At 44.0% G+C, this 21,737-nt stretch overlaps 2 protein-coding genes across 2 annotated transcripts; one reads left to right on the top strand and one right to left on the bottom strand.

The window, feature by feature from the left end:
• The first annotated feature begins 137 nt into the window (after positions 1-137).
• Positions 138-16,478, top strand: COQ5 (coenzyme Q5, methyltransferase). The gene is made up of 7 exons (XM_046641351.1): positions 138-357; positions 3,860-4,009; positions 8,043-8,264; positions 13,039-13,145; positions 14,799-14,887; positions 15,481-15,592; positions 15,674-16,478. Exons 1-7 carry the CDS (start codon positions 156-158, stop codon positions 15,773-15,775), a joined length of 984 nt encoding a protein of 327 aa, XP_046497307.1. The 5' UTR covers positions 138-155; the 3' UTR covers positions 15,776-16,478.
• Positions 16,479-18,869: 2,391 nt separating this feature from the next.
• DYNLL1 (dynein light chain LC8-type 1) lies at positions 18,870-21,246 on the bottom strand. Its single transcript, XM_046641437.1, has 3 exons — positions 21,105-21,246; positions 20,749-20,886; positions 18,870-19,200 (listed from the first exon to the last, which is right to left on the bottom strand). The coding sequence occupies exons 2-3, from the start codon at positions 20,878-20,880 to the stop codon at positions 19,063-19,065; spliced, it is 270 nt and encodes an 89-aa protein (XP_046497393.1). The 5' UTR covers positions 20,881-20,886; positions 21,105-21,246; the 3' UTR covers positions 18,870-19,062.
• Positions 21,247-21,737: the final 491 nt, after the last annotated feature.

Raw genomic sequence — 21,737 nt, 5'->3', positions numbered from 1 at the left:
AAGACTAAACAGCCTCTGAATCCCAGACATTACGCATAGCTCCGTAACATCAGAGTTCAGGACGCGTTCAACTAATAATGTCTCCGACCGGCTGCCGTCGGGCGTCTAATGATGCAACGGGACGTACTGTCCGTCGCTGTCTCCCGACTGCCAAGATGGCGGCCTCCGGGAGCTGCGTTCTATGGAGCTACTGCGGTCATGGGTGGTCGCGGGTGATGCGGTGCTGCAGGCTCCCCGGGTTTCGTAGCTCCTGGCCCGGGGGCCCGCTAGTTGCGCGGCACTTGTCCCAAGAGAAGCGGGCAACGGAAACGCACTTCGGGTTTGAGACTGTGTCGGAGGAGGAGAAGGGGGGCAAAGGTGAAAGGGGCGAGAGGGCGGATGGAGGGATCTGACCGTCTACGATCTAGTTTCTTCTGCCCAACTAAGGATTGATTTCACGTCCTGTTAGCTCCGATGCCATAGCCTGTGCAGTCCCGACCTCCACTTACCCCCAGCCTGACCCTGCAGAGCTTAGACCCCGCCTCTTTTAAGCAGAGTAATTATCACTAAATCCCATCAATTGGGCGTTTATGATGAGCCAGGCACCGTGCAGACATTATTTTCAGTTCTCATTTCAACTTCCTGATGGTGGGTATTATCCCCATGTCATACATGAGGAAATTGAGATTTAAAGGTTAAGCAAGAACTTGCCCGGTTTAACATAGCTAGTAAGTGGCGGAACCAGTATTCCGACCCAGTTTAGTCTGACTACAGAGCGCACATTCTTCACCTCTTGACGAAACGACAGGCCATTTTTTATAGAAAGGAAGAAGGAAATTATCTTCTCTGTGCCTCAGCTGCCAAATTTTACAAGTAGGAATAATAGTAACCTTTCTCTTAGAGTTCTTATGAGCATTAGATTACTTCATACATTAAAGCGTTTTGAACAATACCTGGCACTTCCTAGTTACTCAGTAAATGTTAGATATTGTTGAGCAGTTTCTTTGTGTCCAGCACTGTGCCACAGGCATGGGAAAGGAAAAGAACTATTTTAAAATTGCGACTGTACCGTTTACAACGGGTAAGATATCATGCCCATTTTACAGATGGATGAGGTGAGGCTCTAAGAGGTTCCTTCACTTGGCCTATGGTCACCCAGGAAACAAGAGAAAGAGCCACAATAAAATTTCCCATCTAAGAGGAAAAGGAAGACTACTGCTTTGTATTACCTCTCACCTCAACCTTACTAAATACATAGCTCCGCTGTAATTCCTTGAATATTGAGTTTAAATTAACATTTATTTCAGTGGACTGTGAATCCCCAGCAAGCTAGGATTAGGACAATAGCTCATTTGTGTCTGTATCTTCAGTCCCTGATGTACATTAGAAGCTTGATAACTGCTTGTGGAGTGAAATAAGTAGAGCCAAGTAAAAAGATAGTAAACACTTATTGAGGGCCTGAAACCTTTTAAAATACTTTACATTAATTTTTATAAATAGGACCCTATGAGGTGGGAACTATTAGCCAGATTTTACAGATGAAGAAACTGTTGAAAAAGAGATATTAATCACTTGCCTGAGATTCTGCTAATAAGTAGCAGAGCTAGGATTTGAATCCAGATGGGTTGCTTCCAAAATAATGATAATGCCTAACCTCTGTATTGTGCTTTACAACGCATAAACAACATTTCACACGACGACGGGTAGGGAAGGAGTTACACCCTGAGCTAAATATGGCTTCCAGACTGGGATTCACGATCGAAGTATAAGCAGTCTTCCCTTTGCACAGTGGTGCAGGACTATAAAAATGACCACGCAAGCTGAAATTATGCACAATGATTTTAATAATCAGTAGGAAAAATTACAATTGTTCCATGACCTTTAAAAATTATCGAACATCGAAAACTCCTTGCTGTAGTTAGAAATGTATAGGGAAATGAAAAAAGTAGTAAAGTGAATATGTATTTAGCACACTGTAATTTAAAATTAGGTTTGATTTTAATTAGTGTAATTAGAATGTTTAAATTGAAGTTTAAATGTTTAATTAAAATCCTAGTTAAAAAATTAGAAACATTGGAAATTAAGTTGTTTTATTCCTTTGTAAAAAATTTACTAAGAATAGTTTGAACACTGTTTGCTACCTTCTCATCATATAATTTACAATAGGGTGAGCATCTTTTTTTCCTTCTTCTCCCCACAGCCCCCCAGTACATAGTTGTATATTCTAGTTGCAGCTCCTTCTGGTAGTGCTAAGAGTGAGCATCTTCTCCACACGTTGGCAAATTGCCATACTCCTTTCTAAGTTTCTGTTGGCTTCTAGGATTTTATCCTTTCACTTTGAATGTCTCTGAAATATCTCCAAGAATTGCTTTAAATGTGAAATTCTTTGTTGGCATCATTTCCTCTGGGACATCTTCAACCTTTTTGTCACAACCACATCCTCATTTATGTCCATAAGTTCATCTTCACGAAGTCTTTGTGGCTGCAAATCTAGAGTCTCCCCAGTGGCAGCAGGATCAACATTCTCACCATCAGCTGTTTCTCTAACTCCATTGACGTTCTATTCAAATTTCACTTCCAACATTATCACTTTTCATTCCTTTGCTACACTGTCATTTCCGTTGGCCTGTTTCCTCTTTCAGTTATCCAGTTTTGTAAAGTGCTGCGTGGGTTTACAACTGAGAGATAAGGAGGTAACACAACTGCCTGCTTTGCTGTCTGTGTGTGAACTGAATAACTGATGTATAGTGACCTGCCAACTACAAGAAGTGATGTGACTGGTTACTGATCATGATGCATATCTGTTGTTTACATAGTGATTTGTGGACTGAAGAACTGCTAGTGAAGTTTGTGCTTTATGCAATTACTCACAGTTAATATACCATTGTATTTGAATGGTGTTGCTGGGAGACTGATGTTATTTAACTAAACCACAGTAAATGAAATTGATGCCTATCGGAACCATGCAAAGCTAGGAGTGTTTATACTCAGTGGGTTGAGCCTTAGTGTCCCTCAATACCCAAAAGATATTCAAAAGAAAAAAGCAAGCTTAGAGATCGCAGGGTTGAGAATAGATAGTCAAGACTGCGTTAAAGGAAGAGCTCTATAGTCTGCTGATTCAGCACACGACAGTGGTGTTTTGGATCTATGCAGCACATTTCATCTGAGGAATTTAAAGCATCTCCCCTTCGTCACCTAAGTCAGTCTTATGGTGGGGAGGTAGGGGGCTGGCACTGATTTTCTCATCTTATGGTTAGAGAAACTGAGTTGCAAGGACATTCAAAGAAGCCTCTGTTTGAAGTGTCTTGGATGGTAAATTCCCTCTCTCTCCAGCTAGCCCAGATTCCACATTCTGCCTTGATCCTATGGAGAAGATTCATGAGGACCCTCTGCAGTGTGACTTGGCTCTGATTCACATCTTGTCATCCATCTGCCCACCAGATTGCACCTGAGGTTTTTCTCAGTGATGCAGGCAGAGATGAGCTGAGGTCCTCCCACCCGTTAGTCATGTGTCTTTTTAATGGATTTTGTTGTCTCTAATTATAATAACCACTATATAATCCCACTACCACCCCCACCCTCTAAGCAGCAGAAACCTATTTAGTACCAAGTATGTAGATGGCATTATTATGAGGTAGTGGTCTTAGATAAAGATAACTAAGACAGGAGAAAAGAGGTTTATTTCCTACATGAAGTAACTTAAGCTTTTTTAAAAAAAGGTAATGTTAAGACACAGATTTGGGTATCAGGCATTATAGCTTGGCTTCGCCTTGCAAAGACAGGCAATTTCAGGGGAAAAAAGCTTCCTCCTCTTTCATTTAGGACTTTTCCAAGTTAATCTTGTTAATAGCACAATCATGTTGTATTTCCCCCATGTCAGTCTATCAGGTGTTTGAAAGTGTGGCCAAGAAGTATGATGTGATGAATGATATGATGAGTCTTGGTATCCATCGTGTTTGGAAGGATTTGCTGCTCGGGAAGATGCACCCATTTCCTGGGACCCAGCTGCTGGATGTTGCTGGAGGCACAGGTAATGTCCAGTTTAGTACCATCGGGAACCATCGAGCACCTTGTACAGAAATTAGTGTCTCTTACTGGAATGAGCTTGCTCATCTACTGTTAAGATGAAGATGCTGATTGAAAATCAGTACACTGCTAAGAAAAGTTTCTCTTTTCTTTTTAACTGAATGTCAATCAAAAGCACAGAATATCAGCTTTATGCCTTTACTTTTCTTTTTTCTTTTGAGGAAGATTAGCCCTGAGCTAACTACGGCCAATCCTCCTCTTTTTGCTGAGGAAGACTGGCCCTGAGCTAACATCCGTGCCCATCTTCCTCTACTTTATATGTGGGACACCTACCACAGCATGGCTTACCAAGTGGTGCCATGTCTGCACCTGGGATCCGAACCGACGAACCCCGGGCCACCGAGAAGCGGAACGTGCAAACTTAACCGCTGTGTCACCGGGCCGGCCCCAAACCTTCACTTTTCTAAAATGCACAGGATTACAAAGTAAAAAGACCAGCTTTTTTTGTTGTTTTTTTTTTAAATTGGCACCTGAGCTATCATCTCCCGCCAGTCTTATTATTTTCTTTTCCTTCTCCTCAGAGCCCCCAATACATAGTTGTATGTTCTAGTTGTGAGTCCCTCTGGTTGTGCTGTGTGGGACGCCGTGTCAGCATGGTCTGACGAGTGGTGCCATGTCTGTGCCCAAGATCCAAACCGGCGAAACCCTGGGCCGCTGAAGCAGAGGGTGCGAACTTAACCCTTTGGCCACAGGGCCGGCCCCAAAAGACCGGTTTTTCACTTCAGTGGCATTTTACATTCTTAATAACTGTTTTACCTTCTGTTTAACCTTTAACCCACTTTTCCTCTTTCTTTGAGGGGGTGCCTTTTATTATATAAGCTTTCTAAGCAGCCTTTTCTCCCAAATCCACTATCAAATCAGATATCAAAAGCTCAAGTGTTTATGCTTGGTCCTGTGTTACTTGGTGCACACTAGGCATTTGGAGAGAAAAATATCATGGGCTTAAAAAATGCACCGTGGTGACGTCATTACATGGTTAATGTTCATGTTAAATTACATTGGAATAATGTATAACATAATGTAATGATGTGATGATCTATATAATAGAATAATGTGTAATAATAAATTGTAGTAGAATAATTTTCACGTTTGAAACATTTTATGTGTGGCTTTATTGGTGTGGTCCTCTCCCCAGTGGAGGCTCAGAAAGCAATAAGACACTTTGCCCAGTGGAGGACAATTTAGCAGAAACTATCAAAATGTAAAATGTTTATAGACTGGGATCCCACAGTTACAATTCTAGATATCTAGTTTTAAAAAAATCTTGCACACGGCCAGCCCCAGTGGCCTAGCAGTTAAGTTCAGCGTGCTCTGCTTCAGCAGCCCAGGTTCAGTTCTTTGGCACAGACGTACACTGCTCTGTTAGCAGCCATGCTGTGCTGGTGGCCCACAAACTAAAAAATAGAGGAAGATTGGCACAGATGTTAGCTCGGGATGGATCTTTCTCAGCAATAAATAAATAAATAAATAATAAATAAATAAATAAAAATATTGCACTAATATATAGCTACAGAAGGGTTTCAGTCAGAGCTGCCTACATCTCTGATATACCATAACCAGCAGCATTACCGCATGCTGGCAACTGCCCATTTAGAAATTGTAATTAAAAGGTAACTCTAAGAGGAAGATGGGCACGGATGTTAGCTCAGGGCCAGTCTTCCTCAGCAAAAAGAGGAGGATTGGCGGCAGATATTAGCTCAGGGCTAATCTTCCTCAAAAACTAAAATAAAAAATAAAATAAAATAAAATGTAACTCTAGGGGCCAGCCCCATGGCTGTGTGGTTAAGTTCTTGTGCTCTACTTTGGCGGCCCAGGGTTTCGCTGGTTCATATCCTGGGCGCGGACATGGCACCACTTGTCAGGCCACGCTGAGGTGACGTCCCACATGACACAACTAGAAGGACCCACAACTAAAATACCCAACTGTGTACTGGGGGGATTTGGGGAGAAAAAGCAGGAAAAAAAAAAAGACTGGCAACAGTTGTTAGTTCAGGTGTCGGTCTTCATTTAAAAAAAGGTAACTATATATTAAAAAAGACAAAAAAAGACAGAGCTACAAACATGCTCACTGCATCATTTTTAGTAATAGTGAAAAATTGGAAATAACCTATTTCTGCCTCAATAAAGATGGCTTTAAATAAAGATACACCTGTTCTATGAAATATTATGTAACTATAAGAATGAGAAAAACCTATAACTACTGATGGAAAAGTCTCAAAGATACATTAAGTGGGAAGAAAAAGAAAAGTTATATAACAATGTGTATAATATGGTCCCCATTTATGTTTTTAAGTTATTCATATGAATACATATAAATGTATTTCAATATACTGAAATGTGACTGGAGAATATGTAATTGGATGGAGAGACTGGAAAAACTTAAGGATATATTTCTTGCAAATAGTGTAAGAAAAACAAAGACAAGGAAACAGCGTTATGAGAAAGGAAACATGATCCTGGAAAGCACTGGCTTTGCCCAAACAGTATTTACCTGGTCACAATAACATGAACACTTTTGATTTTCAGCTTTTAGACTCAAACCATCAACAAAGCACAGAAGGCTTAATTACAGTGGTAGAAGAAATAAAATGTTATCAGTCGTGACAGAGTAAAAGTACATATGAGGGAAGGTTAAAGGGAGTCAAGAGATACTGTCTAGGGGGCCGGCCCAGTGGCACAGACGTTAAGTTTGCACGTTCCGCTTCAGCAGCCTGGGGTTCGCAGGTTTGGATCCCAGGTGCGGACATGGCACTGCTTGACAAGCTATGCTGTGGTAGGCATCCCACATAGAAAGTAGAGGAAGATGGGCACGGATGTTAGCTCAGGGCCGGTCTTCCTCAGCAAAAAGAGGAGGATTGGCAGTAGTTAGCTCAGGGCTAATCTTCCTCAAAAAAAAAAAAACAAAAACAAAAAAACGAGATACTGTCTGCAGTTGATGAAATAAGAATAAAATACTGATTAGTTTATTACTCCAGGTTACACAGGTATCTATAAGGAGATGGGAGGACAGATATTATAAATTTGTAAGTAAAGCAAAAGAAACAGCTAAAATCGTTGGAAAAGATGATCTCTGGGGAATTGCACTGGCAGTGGGAAGTGGTGGGGCAGGGAATTGTTGCTGGCAACTATACCCTTATATGACTTTCATAAAAACTATTAGAGAAAGAGTAGAAGGCTGCACACTAAGCTCTTAACACTTGTTATGTCTGGAGATGGTGTGGACAGAGAAGGCAACTTTCATGTTTCGTTCTATATATTTAGGCATTGAGTCTTTTGTAGTAAGAATGTGTCCATGCATTACTTATGCAGTTTTTTTTTAAAGATTTTATTTTTTTTCCTTTTTCTCCCCAAAGCCCCCCCAGTACATAGTTGTGTATTCTTCGTTGTGGGTCCTTTCTAGTTGTGGCATGTGGGATGCTGCCTCAGCATGGTTTGATGAGCAGTGCCATGTCCTCGCCCAAGATTCGAACCAACGAAACCCCGGGCCGCCTGCAGCGGAGCGCGCGAACTTAACCACTCGGCCACGGGGCCAGCCCCACTTATGCAGTTTTTTTAAAAAGTTTTTTTAAAGAATCTTAGAGGTTAAAAAAGTTGCTGTTAAAAAAAAGTTACTCCTTTATTTATTTATTGGAGGAAGATTAGCCCTGAGCTAACTACTGCCAGTCCTCCTCTTTTTGCTGAGGAAGACTGGCCCTGAGCTAACATCCGTGCCTATCTTCCTCTACTTTATATGTGGGACGCCTACCACAGCATGGCTTGTCAAGCGCTGCCATGTGCACACCCGGGATCCAAGCTGGCCAACTCCAGGCCGCCGAAGTGGAACATGCGCACTTAACTGCTGCGCTACTGGGCTGGTCCCTTCAATTTTCATACAATCCTCAACCGCTATACCTTTGGTGTTCCTTTTGGGTTTAGGAAATGCTGGGTTTTTTCTTTGTGTTTGTGTTTGCATCTTTCCTCCTGTTGGCTTCCTACAGGTGACATTGCATTCCGGTTCCTTAAATACGTTCAGGCACAGCATCAGAGAAAGCAGAAGAGGCAGCTAAGGGCCCAACAAAATTTATCCTGGGAAGAGATTGCCAAAAAGTACCAGAATGAAGAGGATTCCTTAGGTGGTTCCCGTGTCATGGTCTGTGATATCAATAAGGAGATGCTAAAGATTGGAAAGCAGAAAGCCCGTGCTCAAGGATACAAAGCTGGTAAGTCCTACAGAAGGTAGACGTGGAGGAAATGTTTGTGTTTATAAAATAAGAAGGAATATGTAAAATGTTGAAGTGCTTTATTTTCTAGTTTTCAAAAACTTAGAGACAGGCAGGAGTTGAAGGTAATTTGTGTGGCTGAGTCCAGTTTGTGTGCTGTTATATACGTTATTTCAGCAACCCAGGGGGTTAGATTATCAGCCCTGTGTGACAAGGGTATAACCAAAGCCCAGAGAGGTTAAGTATGTTACTCAAGTAACACAGCTTTTTGTTTTTTTGGGTTTTTTTGCTGAGGAAGAGTCGCCCTGAGCTGACATCTGTTGCCAATCTTCCTTTTTCTCGTTTGAGGAAGACTAGCCCTGAGCTAACATCTGTGCCAGTTTTCCTCTACTTTATATGTGGGTTGCCACCACAGCATGGCTGACAAGTGGTGTAGGTCCACCTAGGATCCGAACCCTCAGACCTGGGCCACTGAAGCAGAGCGCACCAAATTCAACCACTGTGCCACAGGGCCAGCCCCAGTAACAGCTTAAATGGCCTATCCCGAATTGGAGCTGAATCTTTGGATCTCAGCTCTTGGACCCTGAGACAGAAGGTTTGCTTTCAATTCCCAGCAATTCCTCGATGACCCAAACGTCCTATTGTTCAGCCACTCCATTCCCCTTTCAGTACTAGGATGGTTTGATTGATGTGGAAGCCAAGCAGGTACCCTGCCCTTAAAGAACGAACTTGCCTTTCAGCCATACAACAAGTGCAGTTAGCTGACAGCCTCCAGCTCTCAGCACCTTCAGGCTCTGCCTCAGCTTTTGAGCCCGGCTCTTTCCTGGCAGCGCCCAGCAGATGACTGAGCACCGGGGGGCTACCAGGGCCCAGACATTTCCCACACAGGACTCTTTTAACAGGCAGTCTTTGCTCCTGAGCTCCCTATTGGGTAGGCTGAGGCTTTATCAGATCTGCTTCAAGGTCTAAAGGCTTTCCCCACTCCATCTTGCTTCCTCGTCCTTTTATCTTTCCCAGGTGCCCACCCCCCCCAAAAAAAAACCCTTTTGCACTCCTACCTCCATCTCAGCATCTGATTCTCAGAGGACCCAACTGATACAGTTGAAGAAACACCTGTAAACAGTACTCAAACTCCTCTCCCACAGTACTCCCAACAGCCTCTAGGAACCCACTGCAACCTCAAAATGGACAGGTGGTGCCCTAGCCTAAAGACGAACGTTTTACATTTGGCTTTCTGTTTGTTTTGATATTCTAAAATACTTCCCCCACCCACAAGTTTTTCAAGTGGAAGTCGTGATCTGGCAGCTGCACCACCTTTACCCAACTTTTCAGACCACAGCACTGCCCTCTCCCAAGCTGGCCAAGCACTGCAGGCAGCCGCTATGAGAGGCAGTGGCATGCAACAAAGAAGATCAAGTCCCTCAGTCAGCATCAGCGTTTCTCTCCTCCCCTTCCCCCACCAGGAGCGTCCATGGTTATTTTAGCTCAATTCTTCTTCCTCCTCCTCCTCCCACCGCCAGAACAAGCTGCCTAGAGGAGCTGCAGCCCACTTGGCCCCAAGATGAAGGGCTCTTTTGTTAACCATCAACACTGATCAGAAGGCAGACAGTCACTAGTGTTTTCAGACAAAGGCTTTATGTTTCCTTACTCCTACTGAAAAACGTGTTTCCCTTCTCTCTGGTGCTCAGCCACAAAGAATGGAGACCGAAGACAGAAATGATAGGTAAGGTTCCATTTCTGGAGTCATCTCTTTCGTAGCATAGCTTGCCCTTCAGGCTCTCCTAACTGCCAAGACAAATCCCCCTCCACAGGAATCATTAAGAGCTGCATAGAACAGTTTTCTTTATCTTTCCTCCTTGCTTTATCAATCTCCAATAAGAATGGCTTTGCAAAAAATATTATGGAAAAAAAGTTGAAACTAAGTAGGAGGATCCTAGAAATTATTTAATAAATGTAAAAGTTAATGTGTAAAGGCATTTTTTTTGTATAGCACTGTTAGTGTTTTATGTGTAGCACTTCCTCCCCAAATATAAGTTCTGAGGGCAGCAGCCTTAGAAAGATTATCTGAGGGGCCAGCCCCGTGGCCGAGTGGTTAAGTTTGCGCGCTCCGCTACCGCGGCCCAGGGTTTCGCTGGTTCAGATCCTGGGTGCAGACATGGCACCGCCCATCAAGCCATGCTGAGGCAGCATCCCACATGCCACAACTAGAAGGACCCACAACTAAAAATATACAACTATGTACCAGGGGGCTTTGGGGAGAAAAAGGAAAAATAAAATCTTTAATAAAAGAAAAAAAAAAGAAAAGAGGGGCCAGCCCCATGGCTGAGTGGTTAAGTTCATGTGCTCCGCTACAGCGGCCCAGGGTTTCACCAGTTTGAATCCTGGGCACGGACATGGCACCGCTCATCAGGCCATGTTGAGGCGGCATCCCACATGCCACAACTAGAAGGACCCACAACTAAAAATATACAACTATGTATCAGGGGGCTTTGGGAGAAAAAGGAAAAATAAAATCTTAAAAAAAAAATGAAAAGGAGAGATTATTTGATGGGTTATAAAAGTGATAGCTTTGAGAGAAATTTTGGATTTCTAAATTCAAAATTTTGGAAATGTATTAAGAAGAAAGTAAATGTTACCCATAATTTCAACATCCAGAGATGCCCTTCAATATTGTAATGTATTTTCTTCCTATGTTTTTCCGAATCATTTTCTTTTATAAAATTGAGAACATCCTGTATATACAGTTTAGTATCCCGCCTTAATTCAGCATTGTATCATGAGATTTTCCACGTCTTTAAAAATTCCTGGGGCTGGCCCGGTGGCATAGCAGTTAAGTTCTTGTGCGCCATGTCAGCAGCCCGTCAGCAGCCCGGGGTTTGCAGGTTCAGATTTCCTGCAAGGACCTACACACCTCTCATCAAGCCATGCTGTGGCAGTGTCCCACATACAAAATAGAGGAAGATTGGCACAAATGTTAGCTCAGGGCCAATCTTCCTCACCGAAAAAACAAAAAAAAAATCATTATTTTTTATGATATTCCCCCATATAGATATTTCATGATTCACATAACCATGTGACATACCAATAAGCAATTGATCTTTCATTTTTTCCTAATATTTTTGCATATAGCACAACATTGTGACATCCTTATTTATAAATTTTTTGCATGCGTTCATTAATTTTTTTACTGACAGTATAACCTTGGACAAGTGTTGAAACTCTCTAGATCTCAGTTACCATATCTATAAAATGGAGAAAATAATAACCACCTTGTAATAGGAGGTAGCATAGCTGTTAAAAACACAAGCTCTGGGATAAAACTACCTGAGTTCCAATCCATCGGTGTGACCTTGGGCAAGCTACTTTAACCTTTCTTTTTTTTTTCTTTGAAGATCTTAATTTTTCCTTTTTCTCCCCAAAGCCCCCCCCCGGCACATAGTTGTGTACTTTTAGTTGTGGGTCCTTCTAGTTGTCGCATGTGGGATGCCGCCTCAGCATGGCCTGATGTGCGGTGCTGCGTCGGTGCCCAGGATCCGAACCACCAAAACCCTGGGCTGCCACAGGGGAGTGCGGGAACTTAACCACTCGGCCACAGGGCCAGCCCCTACTTTAACCTTTCTGATACTCAAGTTTGTTCACCTGAAACGTGAGGGTCATAATGACAGCTGTCTCAGGGAGTTGGTATGAGGATGTGATAATATAATGTATGTAAAGTGGTAACACAAACCCTGCCCTCAGGGGCTCAGTAAGCAGTAATTAAGATGATGTCATCAATGTCCTCCTCCCAAAAACCAAATAGCTGGGTCAAAGGGTATGTTTATGTTTAAGATTCTTGTTAAATACCAGTAATTTGCTTTCCAGGAAGGTTATTTTCATTTACCTTCCTCTATAGAGCCTACCTTCTATATCCTATTTTATGTCTCATTCACTGCAAGTGAATAATGTTAAAGCTGAATCAGGATCCTTAGAGGACAGAGTCACTCTGATGGGGGGCTCCCTTGGGTGTTTTCTGAATTCATGACCACACTTGGGGCCTAGACACTTGGATTCTCTGTGACTCCAACAGAACCAATATAACTGTGCTAAATTCTGTACTCAGAATACTTCTAATGACCCTCTGAAGTAGGTACTAGTATTAACTCCATTTTACAGATGAGAAAACTGAGACAAAGTCATTTATTCAAGATTACACAGCTAATAAATGGTGCAGGTGGAATTAGAATCCAGGCAGCCTCACCCCAGGACCTTAACCACCCTTAACCACAGTGCTCTACACAAAACACTTAGATAAAAATTGTTTGAAGGGAGGCATAACTAAGTATGCAGCAAGTTCTACTCTGAGAGCCTTGGGGGAAGGACTTCCTGCTAAACTTAAAGGACACCAGCTTCAAGTTCTCAGGACTGGAGGACACTGTGAAGACCATGGCCAGGAATCCCATGGAGAAGACAGGTGTGTGATGTTTTCTGATACCACATGTGTGGTATTTGCCCCGCACCAAATAGTTTTCCGGTTCTCCCACGCCAACTAGGTGTCCAACAGGTCAGTTCAATTCTCTTACTATCCAGAGTTGGCCTCAGATTCGACAGGTTTGAGGGCTCAGAGCCACAAGACTTCAGAAGCCAGCTGCAAATGGGGTGTCCAGGCTGCACACACTTCTGCCTGGCTGACTACAAATTCAGGGGTTCCCACGACCCCCTCCTCATGTTTGACAATTTGCTGGATGCAGAAGAGACTGCTACCCAGACTGAGACCAGAACTGATTTTCTCTTTCAGGACTTGCTTGGGTATTGGGAGATGCTGAAGAACTGCCCTTTGATGATGACAAGTTTGATGTTTACACCATTGCCTTTGGGATCCGCAATGTCACACACATTGATCGGGTACGAGTAGCTGCATCTTCAGCTTGTGTGACTCTCAGGATGTTAGTTCTCCTGGGGCAGCTCCACAGTGAATGAGGAAGGAAGGAGAGATGCTTCTCTGGGCCCAGCTTTTGAGTAGAATGACTGCTCGAGGCGTAGGTGCCTCAATCCTTTAAGCTGCCAATTTTCCTAGTCACAAAATTGAAAAAGACCAAAACCACAAAGCAGATCCCCATAGAAGCCTTTGTTGCTTAGGGTGGCATTTACATCTTTGAGACTGTCAGCCTTGCTCTGGCATTTCAACTGTTTCCTCTCACTCATGAAGCCGTCTGACCCCGTGGGAGTTTGCAGAAGATCAGAGGCATTTCTGAGGCCAGCACAGAAAAAGGCACTCAAACCCTATTTTAGCAGAAGGTAGCTGGAGTCATGGTCCCTCTGTAGGGAGAAGGGAATGTTCAGCTCTTAATCTGACGCAGCGCTTCTTTATTTCTACTTTACCATTCTGTCCAAAGCACTTGAAGACTCCAGTTACCTGGTTCCTCTGCTTTGGGTGCAACATTCTTTATGATGCTCTTTAGCTTGGTTTTTATGACCTGTCCTGTGTCTGTAGCCAGTTTATTATTTCTTTTAATTAAAAAAAAAATTCAGAATAGGGTCAAAGTTCAAAAGGTACAAAAGGTGAAAGTCTGCCTCCCCCCCGTTGTGTCCCAACCATCAGTGCCTCCTCTCCCTTCAGTCATCAAGTTCTTGCATATCTTTGCAAAGATGTTTTGTGCATATTCAATGTTTTTCTTTTCTTTTTTTATACAAATATTAGCATATGAAACATTTTTCCCATTGCTTTTTTTCCTTAAAAATATATCTTGGTGATTTTTCCATGTCAGTACATAAAGAGCACTGGCTCTTCCTTTTTTAAATAGGTGCATAGATTCCATTGGTATAGATATATTCCATAATTTAACCCGTCTCTTGAACGGTTAAGATGTTTCTAATCTTGTGTTGTTCAAATAGTGCTGTAGTGAATAACCCATATACATGTTATTTCCACAGTGGAAGCATTTCTTTAAGATAGATTCCTTGAAGTAAAATTGCTGGGTCAAAGAAGATATCCATTGTGATTTCAATAAGTCATTCTAAACTTGCCTACCACAGGCATTGTACCAATCTGAATCAGTTTAGATTACTCCCAGTCGCCTTCTCTTCATGGGCAACAGAATGCCTAAAAAATTAAGGATATTGGGGCCAGCCCGGTAGTGCAGCAGTTAAGTTCACACGTTCCACTTCGGCGGCCCGGGGTTCGCCGGTTCGGATCCCGAGTGCGGACGTGGCACCACTTGGCACGCCATGCTGTGGTAGGCGTCCCACATATAAAGTAGAGGAAGATGGGCACGATGTTAGCTCAGGGCCAGTCTTCCTCAGCAAAAAGAGGAGGATTGGCAGCAGATGTTAGCTCAGGGCTAATCTTCCTCAAAAAAAAATAAATAAAATAAAAAAATAAAAATTTAGGATATTGCAGGGTTATTTGTACTGTTAATGCTTCCCAACTGAGAGTGAACAAGGCTCTATGGGAAATGATAGTTTTTTAAATGCCCACAGAAGCTAAAGCTGTGTCGCCTCACAGAACTGAGTGAGGTCTGCTGAGGAGTGTGTTCTGTTGTTCCTTGTCTTGCTCAGGCACTCCAGGAAGCCCACCGGGTCCTGAAACCAGGAGGACGGTTTCTCTGTCTGGAGTTTAGCCAAGTGAACAATCCCCTCATATCCAGGTTGGCATTGTTAACAGGGCTTTATTCTCATTGTCTAGCCAAGAGTTTCCCAAAATGGATGGAAAACAGCCAGTAAGCTATAAGCATGAACCTCATTGTTCAGAGTCCCAGAGTCCCCAAGGGACAGTGCCACGTCAAGGATCAGCCAGTTCTGAATGACAACACTTAGGTCCAAAGCATCTCAAACCAGTAACCAGAGGCTAAGTCAGCCCACATATGTATTTTGTTTGACTCATGGTATTTTAAGAAATTGATATAGATGTCCATATTTAAAAATCAGGAAATTTTACATAAAAATCTGGATTTCCAGTTTCACTTGAGAAATCAGATCTATGGCAACCCTGAGTGAGCTTATATTCTCACATGGCGATAGTCAGTGCTGAGCAGCAGCTGTCCCTCTTCCACTTTTATGGTACTTCCTAACTGCACCCGTCACCACATCCTCAACACTCTCTATTCATCTTGCACCTGGCACACTGCATTTCAGGTACTTGCTTGACCCCTACAGGCATCTGAGTTTATGACCCCAGGCTTAGCCCTTACTTCTTATCAAGGGGCATGTTCTAATATTAATCTTTTGCCTTTTTGTTTAGGCTTTATGATCTGTATAGCTTCCAGGTCATTCCTGTCCTGGGAGAGGTCATCGCAGGAGACTGGAAGTCCTACCAATACCTTGTAGAGAGTATCCGACAGTTCCCCTCTCAGGTACAAAATTTCTGTTGCTTACAACAGAGGCCCTAAAGCTGAAATGCAGGTGACCCTTGCTTATCTTTCTGTGTGTTTTAGGAGGAGTTCAAGGAGATGATAGAAGATGCAGGTTTTCAGAAGGTGACCTATGAAAGTCTAACATCAGGCATCGTGGCCATTCATTCTGGCTTCAAACTGTAACTCTTTTAAGATCCTGGAGCTGAGCGTGAACCAGTCACATCCTGTCAAAAGCCTGGAGCTGACGGATAATCTGGCTAGTGAGACCAGCGGCAGAACATCTCCTCTTAAGGATATGTGCCTTGAACTCATGTTCTGATGTCACCAGTCTCAAAGTGGAAAAAACAAATTCCTGTCACTTTATTGCAGCTTTCCTTAGGAGCTGCTTCGGGCCTTCTCCCAGAGGTATTTGGTCTCTATTTTTTGCTCCACTCCTAATTTTTCTTGGCTGTGCAGTGTGCTGTTAAGGTAAAACCAGCGCTAAAGCTCAGTTTTAAAGTGTCTTTGTAGCTTCTCTGCTGGTGCTGCCTTCCAGAGGGATAATCAATCATTTGAACCCAATGATGATTTGAATCAGAAAACTTCCCAGCTGTACCTGAGTCCACCTTTCAGCCCAGGACTAAGTCAGGGGCCAAAAGCCAAGGCCCAAATCAGAGGGCTAACAATCCCAACTAGAATTATGCACCGAACCACTACATGAGTTTACAATTTGTGTGGCATTTGTCATTTTTCCTTGAGGGAGGTGAAAGAAATACATTTTTATCATCATTCATTCAGTCCTCTTCTACCAAAAGCCACTATTGTGTTCTCAGTGCCTGTTACGAAGAAAACAACTCAACAAATCCTTGTTGAAAGAATAAATGTGCAAACTTCTGCTTTCATGTCATATATAGAGCTTCCTTGTTAGCTTGCATTTGAATAAAAGGTGGGTTTTTTTGTGAGGAAGATTCACCCTAACATGGACCACCAATCCTTCTCATTTTTGCTGAGGAAGATGAGCCCTAAGCTACCATCTGTGCCAGTCTTCCTCTGTTTTGTATGTGGGATGCCTCTACGGCATGGCTGATGAGTGGAGTAGGTCTGCACTCAGGATCCGAACCTGCGAACCCGGGCCACCAAAGCAGTGCGTGCGGAACTTTAACCACTGGGCCACAGGGCTGGCCCTCAAAGAAAGGTTTTATAGCGAAAAAAAAGTTTGAAAACTATTTATCTAGCCTAACCCCCTCAATACTCAGGGGCAGAGCTGGGCAGAGCTGGTCTCCCTAATACAGTCCACTATTTGATGTTAAAATGATGCCATAAATATTTTGAGTATGTATGAAGCTTAAGGTTTTTGAGGGGCCTAAAAAATAACAGAAATCAACCTGAGTTGGCTGGTAGTTTAACTGTCAATAACTTAGTTCAAGGCTATTTGAAAAGGCTTCATATATGCTGCCTCTTGGCCCAGCTCAGTAGGGGTCATTTATGTACCTTCACTCACATCTTGCCCTGTCATTGAAAAGCTTCCAGATACATCTATATACAACTGTCTCAACAACAGCTGATAAAATGCTAAACCTTAGAAAAACTTTCAGCTTATATTTTGTTTTTAGCCAGCTGGAGCCATTTGGCCTTTGAAATTAACAAGGTGCAGGCATTGGAAAGAACTTCATAAACCATCAACCCAATCCCATCTCCGTGGCAATGTGGTTTTTCTACATCCGAATCAAAGAATAAAATAGTTAAAAGCTGCCACTTCCTGGCAGTAGATATGGGCCTGATCAAATTAGAACCCCCAAGGTCCAGCTGTTGGGGGAGTGAAATCCGCTCTAGGATGTGCTGGAGCCTATCTGTTTGGATAGTCTCTCCAGTTAGTAGGGCTAACTGGACAAGATTGATAGCTTTGGAGGCCAAATTCCTGTTGGGCTTCAAATAGAAAGAGAGCCAGATCACTAAAGAGGGGAAAGAGAGAGAGAAAAAATGAATTACGGGAATATTTTCAGTCTGCTTATATAAATACATACCTAAATCACCCCAGTTGCAGCCTAGTGTTCCACAGTTCTGCAGAAAACGGGAAAAACTCTTCTCCCATTTTAACTGCCACAGTCAACAGTAAAACAATTTTTGCCTCTCTACCCTGAAATTTTCACACTCCTAACAGCTCAACTTCACCAGGACTCCTAAAACCCCAAGTTCTGGTAAAGAAAAATAATCCTTCAAAGACGTTACAGACCTAATGCTGCTCTTAAGATGGAGTCATCATCTATCAGTTCAAACGTATCACACCCTCTGTTTAACGGTAGCCTGGCTGCTCAGAAATCCTAATTGTGTCTCCTAGAATCCAAAGTCAAAAACAAAAAACCTTACCTCGCATGAACACTGAAAATATAGGGAAACTAGAAAGCCAGGACCTTGTAACTTCCCAAGATGTGTGAGGGTTGTTTCAGCCTCTGGAATATTTCCTTTCTACCTACAAAAGCCAAGTCTGCCATATTGCTTTTCTTTATAGAAAAGACTTGTCTTCCTCAAATTGATAGCAGGAAACCTTTAATGAAGGTTACTTATCCATGGCTTTAATTGGGTCTTTTAATGAAAGCTTCAATTCACATGTTAATTGTTAATTGGGTTTCTGACCACAGCTAGTTAAAGCACAGCACAGCAGGCTTACAAGTTTAAATTCCTGCAAAGACTTTTATTAGAAACACATGGAGGGCTGCTGCTCAAAAACTTTTTCCCTTTTAAGATCACCTTTAATCTTTAGTTTCCTTAGAGGCAAGGCAGGGGAGGGGGAATAGCCTAGAGGCCAGCAAATTTCTCATTAGCCCAACCCTGTCAGCTTACTTCCAATTTACAGCCATAGAAAGCTTAAAGGAGTTCTAGTACACATTTATCAGCACCACCTGAGGCTTAAGGCCCAAAACATTCTATAGCAACATCTTTTAACAAAATGAGCACTTAAAGATAGTATTTGTCAGATTAGGAGTAAGGTTTAATCCAAGTTTCTCTGCCACGCATGACATGCACTTCTGAGTATTCTTCCATGCACAACAGTTGCAGGATGGCTAAGAATTAAAGACTCAAGACTACTTAATAGGCTGTTATATCCCACAGAAACATCAAGGACTCAGCCCCACTAACCTAGTCAAGATCAAACGATAGGCCATCTTGAACCCTAGATTTGAACAAATCGTAACACACACTTCTCCAACAGATTTATTTTTTTTGTGAGGAATGGATTTTGAGGAGAAAAAACATGGGGCAGAGAGGTATGGAATAGAAAATAAATACAAATGTAAGCTGTTTTGCTAGTTGTTTTATAACCACAACAAATTAGTACAGAGAATACCCTGTACAAAACAACACAATAAAGGTTCAAAGATTGAGGTTGTTCCCTTAGGCAAGGCTGAAGATTTCAGTCTCTGGTATTTGGAATTTAGGCTGCAGTCCTTGTTTTTGGATGGATCACTGGGTGTGTGGCACAGTCCATGCTTTTAACCAGATTTGAACAGCAGAATGGCCACTTGGCCCAGGTAGAAGTAGATGAAGTGTTTGGTTTCATGTGTCACGTAACTACCGAAGTTCCTCCCCACAATGCAGTGCCAGGTGGGGTTGTACTTCTTGTCAAACTCCTAGGGGTGGGGAAGAAAAAAAAACACTAGAATTTTAGTGCTAAACCAGAAGTCAGAGTTTGCCTCCTAGAGAAGCAGAGCCTGTAGGGGCAGAAAGGAGGAACGTTAGCATCTGCAAATTCTTAGAATGAAAGAATGCTCCCAAGCTCCAAGTCGCCTACATAGTGCATTAATGCAAACATACGTGCAATCTGAGCTAAGCTGGGAATGGGGGCTGGGCAAGTAAATAAAGGGCAGAAAGGGCAGCCTCAAAGACAGGGTGCTTTGTTATCATGGTAATTTCACCTTCCTAACTTCTGTAATCTTATTCATTGACAGCAGGTGACCAACAACTGTAGTTTATCATGTTCTTATGTGTAAACTAACTATCCTCCTACTGTATATCATAGGCCCCAAAATCCAAGAAAATGATATTTAAGCCCCAAATTCCCCATTATAACTAATTCCTTAACTGCACTCCAGTATCACTGAAAACGAAAGACTTCCAAAAGGACAAAACCTCAATTAGCACCTAAACTATTGTGGATCAAAATTTAAGGGGACAAGATACTTGGTATTCCACTGTTCCTTTAAGAATGCCGGAAGCAAAATCTGAGCCACCTGGTCAAATTTTATTAATTATGATTTCAATAGTCCTCCTGTCCACATCTGTCCTGATGGTGCTTGTCTACTAACTGGTCCACAAAGAGAGCAAATTGCAGGAACAACTTTGCCCTATTTTCCCCACCCCAAGGGGCTCTGGGGACTAGAATGTCTGTGTTAATTTCTTCACTAGCTGACCACAGACAGGAGCCGAAGCTAATCTTTCTCTATAAAATTCTTACATGTCTCTCTTGTGAATTACGCAAAATTTGGCTACTCATATTGTATGCAGCGTGAACGTCTTTTAGATCTATTAAGGGGAATAACATTCTCACAAGCCAGACGAACGCACTGCTGCGTTGCTCAAAAAAGGCATCTCTATTCCATCTTAAGTCTTTCATCTTCCCATTCTCAACTGGAACCCTCCCACGGCTTAGGCTGCCAGCTTCCTTCCCTTCCAGAACACAAGGCTCGGAGAAGTTGGCAGTCCTGCCAGGTTTCTACAGAGTGCCATTTACCAAGCCCCCACCCCAGCCCTCAACCACCACCACCACCCACTTTCCCTCAACTGCAGATTAAAATCCCCACTGGAAGGCTGGCAAGATCTCCCTCCGGCCCGGCTGGAAACACCCACGCAGCGCCCCCTCCGGAACACCCAGATGGATCCTCAGCGCAGGAATCCTGCAGAAGGGGGAACCGCTGCTCCCCGATCCTAGAAACCGTTGCTAGGTGGCGTTTTCCCCCGCAGACCTGGGTAATAAAACAACTTCGGGCGCCCAGGGTCTGGTCTGCCCAAGAAGAGCGCAAAATTCATCTGCGTCCTTTCTGGAAACCTCTATCCCCCGGAGCTGCCTCGCGAGCCCCCAAGGATCTCCGCCAGGCGCTCTGGGGACGCAGGATGGGAGAGAAAGAACTAAGTTGTAACTCGCCTCGGCTGCGCGCAAACGGCCCGCGCCCCGTCCTCACCTTCTTAATATGGGCCGCAATGTCCTTCTCTATGTTGTATTTCTCCAGCGCCTGAGTAGCACACTCCACCGAGTCCTGCTGCATCTCCTCCGACATGTCGGCATTTTTGATCACGGCCTTTCGGTCGCACATGGTTACCTGCAGGGCGACGCCCAGAAGAGGAGTGAGGAGTTGGGGCGCGGGCTGCGCCTGCGAGGCGCCAGCTCCCCCGGGGCGCCCCGCCCGCCCGCCCCACGCCCCCCTGGGACGACGCCCCCCGCCCCAGAAGGCGCGAGCCGCGCGGACCGAACAGCGGGGGAAGTCCGGCGGGGGACGAAACCAAATTGCGAAGCCCCCGGAGCCCTCGAGTGTCTCACCGCGGAGCAGGGGCTGGCCGACTGCGACGGTCTCCTGGGGGAGGGGCTGGCAAGGCTCAGACCCAGCAGGAGCGTCCGTCGCTACCGAGGCCGTGGCGCATCTAAGGAGCCCCAAGCCCGCCGCCGCCGCCTAGCGCCTAGGCCCCGCCCTGCTCCCGCCGGCCCCGCCCCCATCGAGCGTCCCCATTGGCTCAACGCAGCTCCCAGGACTCTTCCATTGGTCGACGGACTCAATAGTTCCCTCAGGATCTTTCTGCTGCATTTTGTTGCAGACCACAATGCACCGCTCGCGGCGTCGGTTGCCCAGGCAACGGGCCGCACGCGGAGAGACGGTGAGGCCCACAGACCCCCAAGGCAGAGCCTCAGAGGGGAGCTTCTGCCCGAGCCAGGGGAAGTGATTTCAAATTTACGGATGTTGTCCCAGACTGTGTTCTCGAACAAGGGTAGTCTTAGGAAGTTGGGAGCCTTACGCACCCCCCCACCTCCACCCCGGGTCGGAAGGATTTACAGATTCTGACTAAGGTGGCCCATCCCTTCACTGAAAGGGTATCTCTGAAGCCAGGGCAGCTTCAGGGGCAAGCGACCACTGAAGTCTCAGTAGAGGGGCCCTGGGGCTTGGCTTCAGGCTCTACT

This window comes from Equus quagga, chromosome 15 (assembly GCF_021613505.1).
Source record: "Equus quagga isolate Etosha38 chromosome 15, UCLA_HA_Equagga_1.0, whole genome shotgun sequence".
NCBI classification, from domain to species: domain Eukaryota; kingdom Metazoa; phylum Chordata; class Mammalia; order Perissodactyla; family Equidae; genus Equus; species Equus quagga.
The sequence above is the reverse complement of the archived record's forward strand: the minus strand, read 5'-3'. Positions and strand labels throughout refer to the sequence as shown.

Excerpts from the sequence above, each read along its gene's own strand:
- DYNLL1 (XM_046641437.1), bottom strand. The coding sequence starts at position 20,880 with ATGTGCGACCGAAAGGCCGTGATCAAAAATGCCGACATGTCGGAGGAG. Across the intron at positions 19,201-20,748 it reads TTGCGGCCCATATTAAGAAG|GAGTTTGACAAGAAGTACAA; the intron begins GTGAGGACGGGG and ends CCCCACCCCTAG.
- COQ5 (XM_046641351.1), top strand. The coding sequence starts at position 156 with ATGGCGGCCTCCGGGAGCTGCGTTCTATGGAGCTACTGCGGTCATGGG. Across the intron at positions 8,265-13,038 it reads TGCTCAAGGATACAAAGCTG|GACTTGCTTGGGTATTGGGA; the intron begins GTAAGTCCTACA and ends TTTCTCTTTCAG. Across the intron at positions 15,593-15,673 it reads TCCGACAGTTCCCCTCTCAG|GAGGAGTTCAAGGAGATGAT; the intron begins GTACAAAATTTC and ends TGTGTGTTTTAG.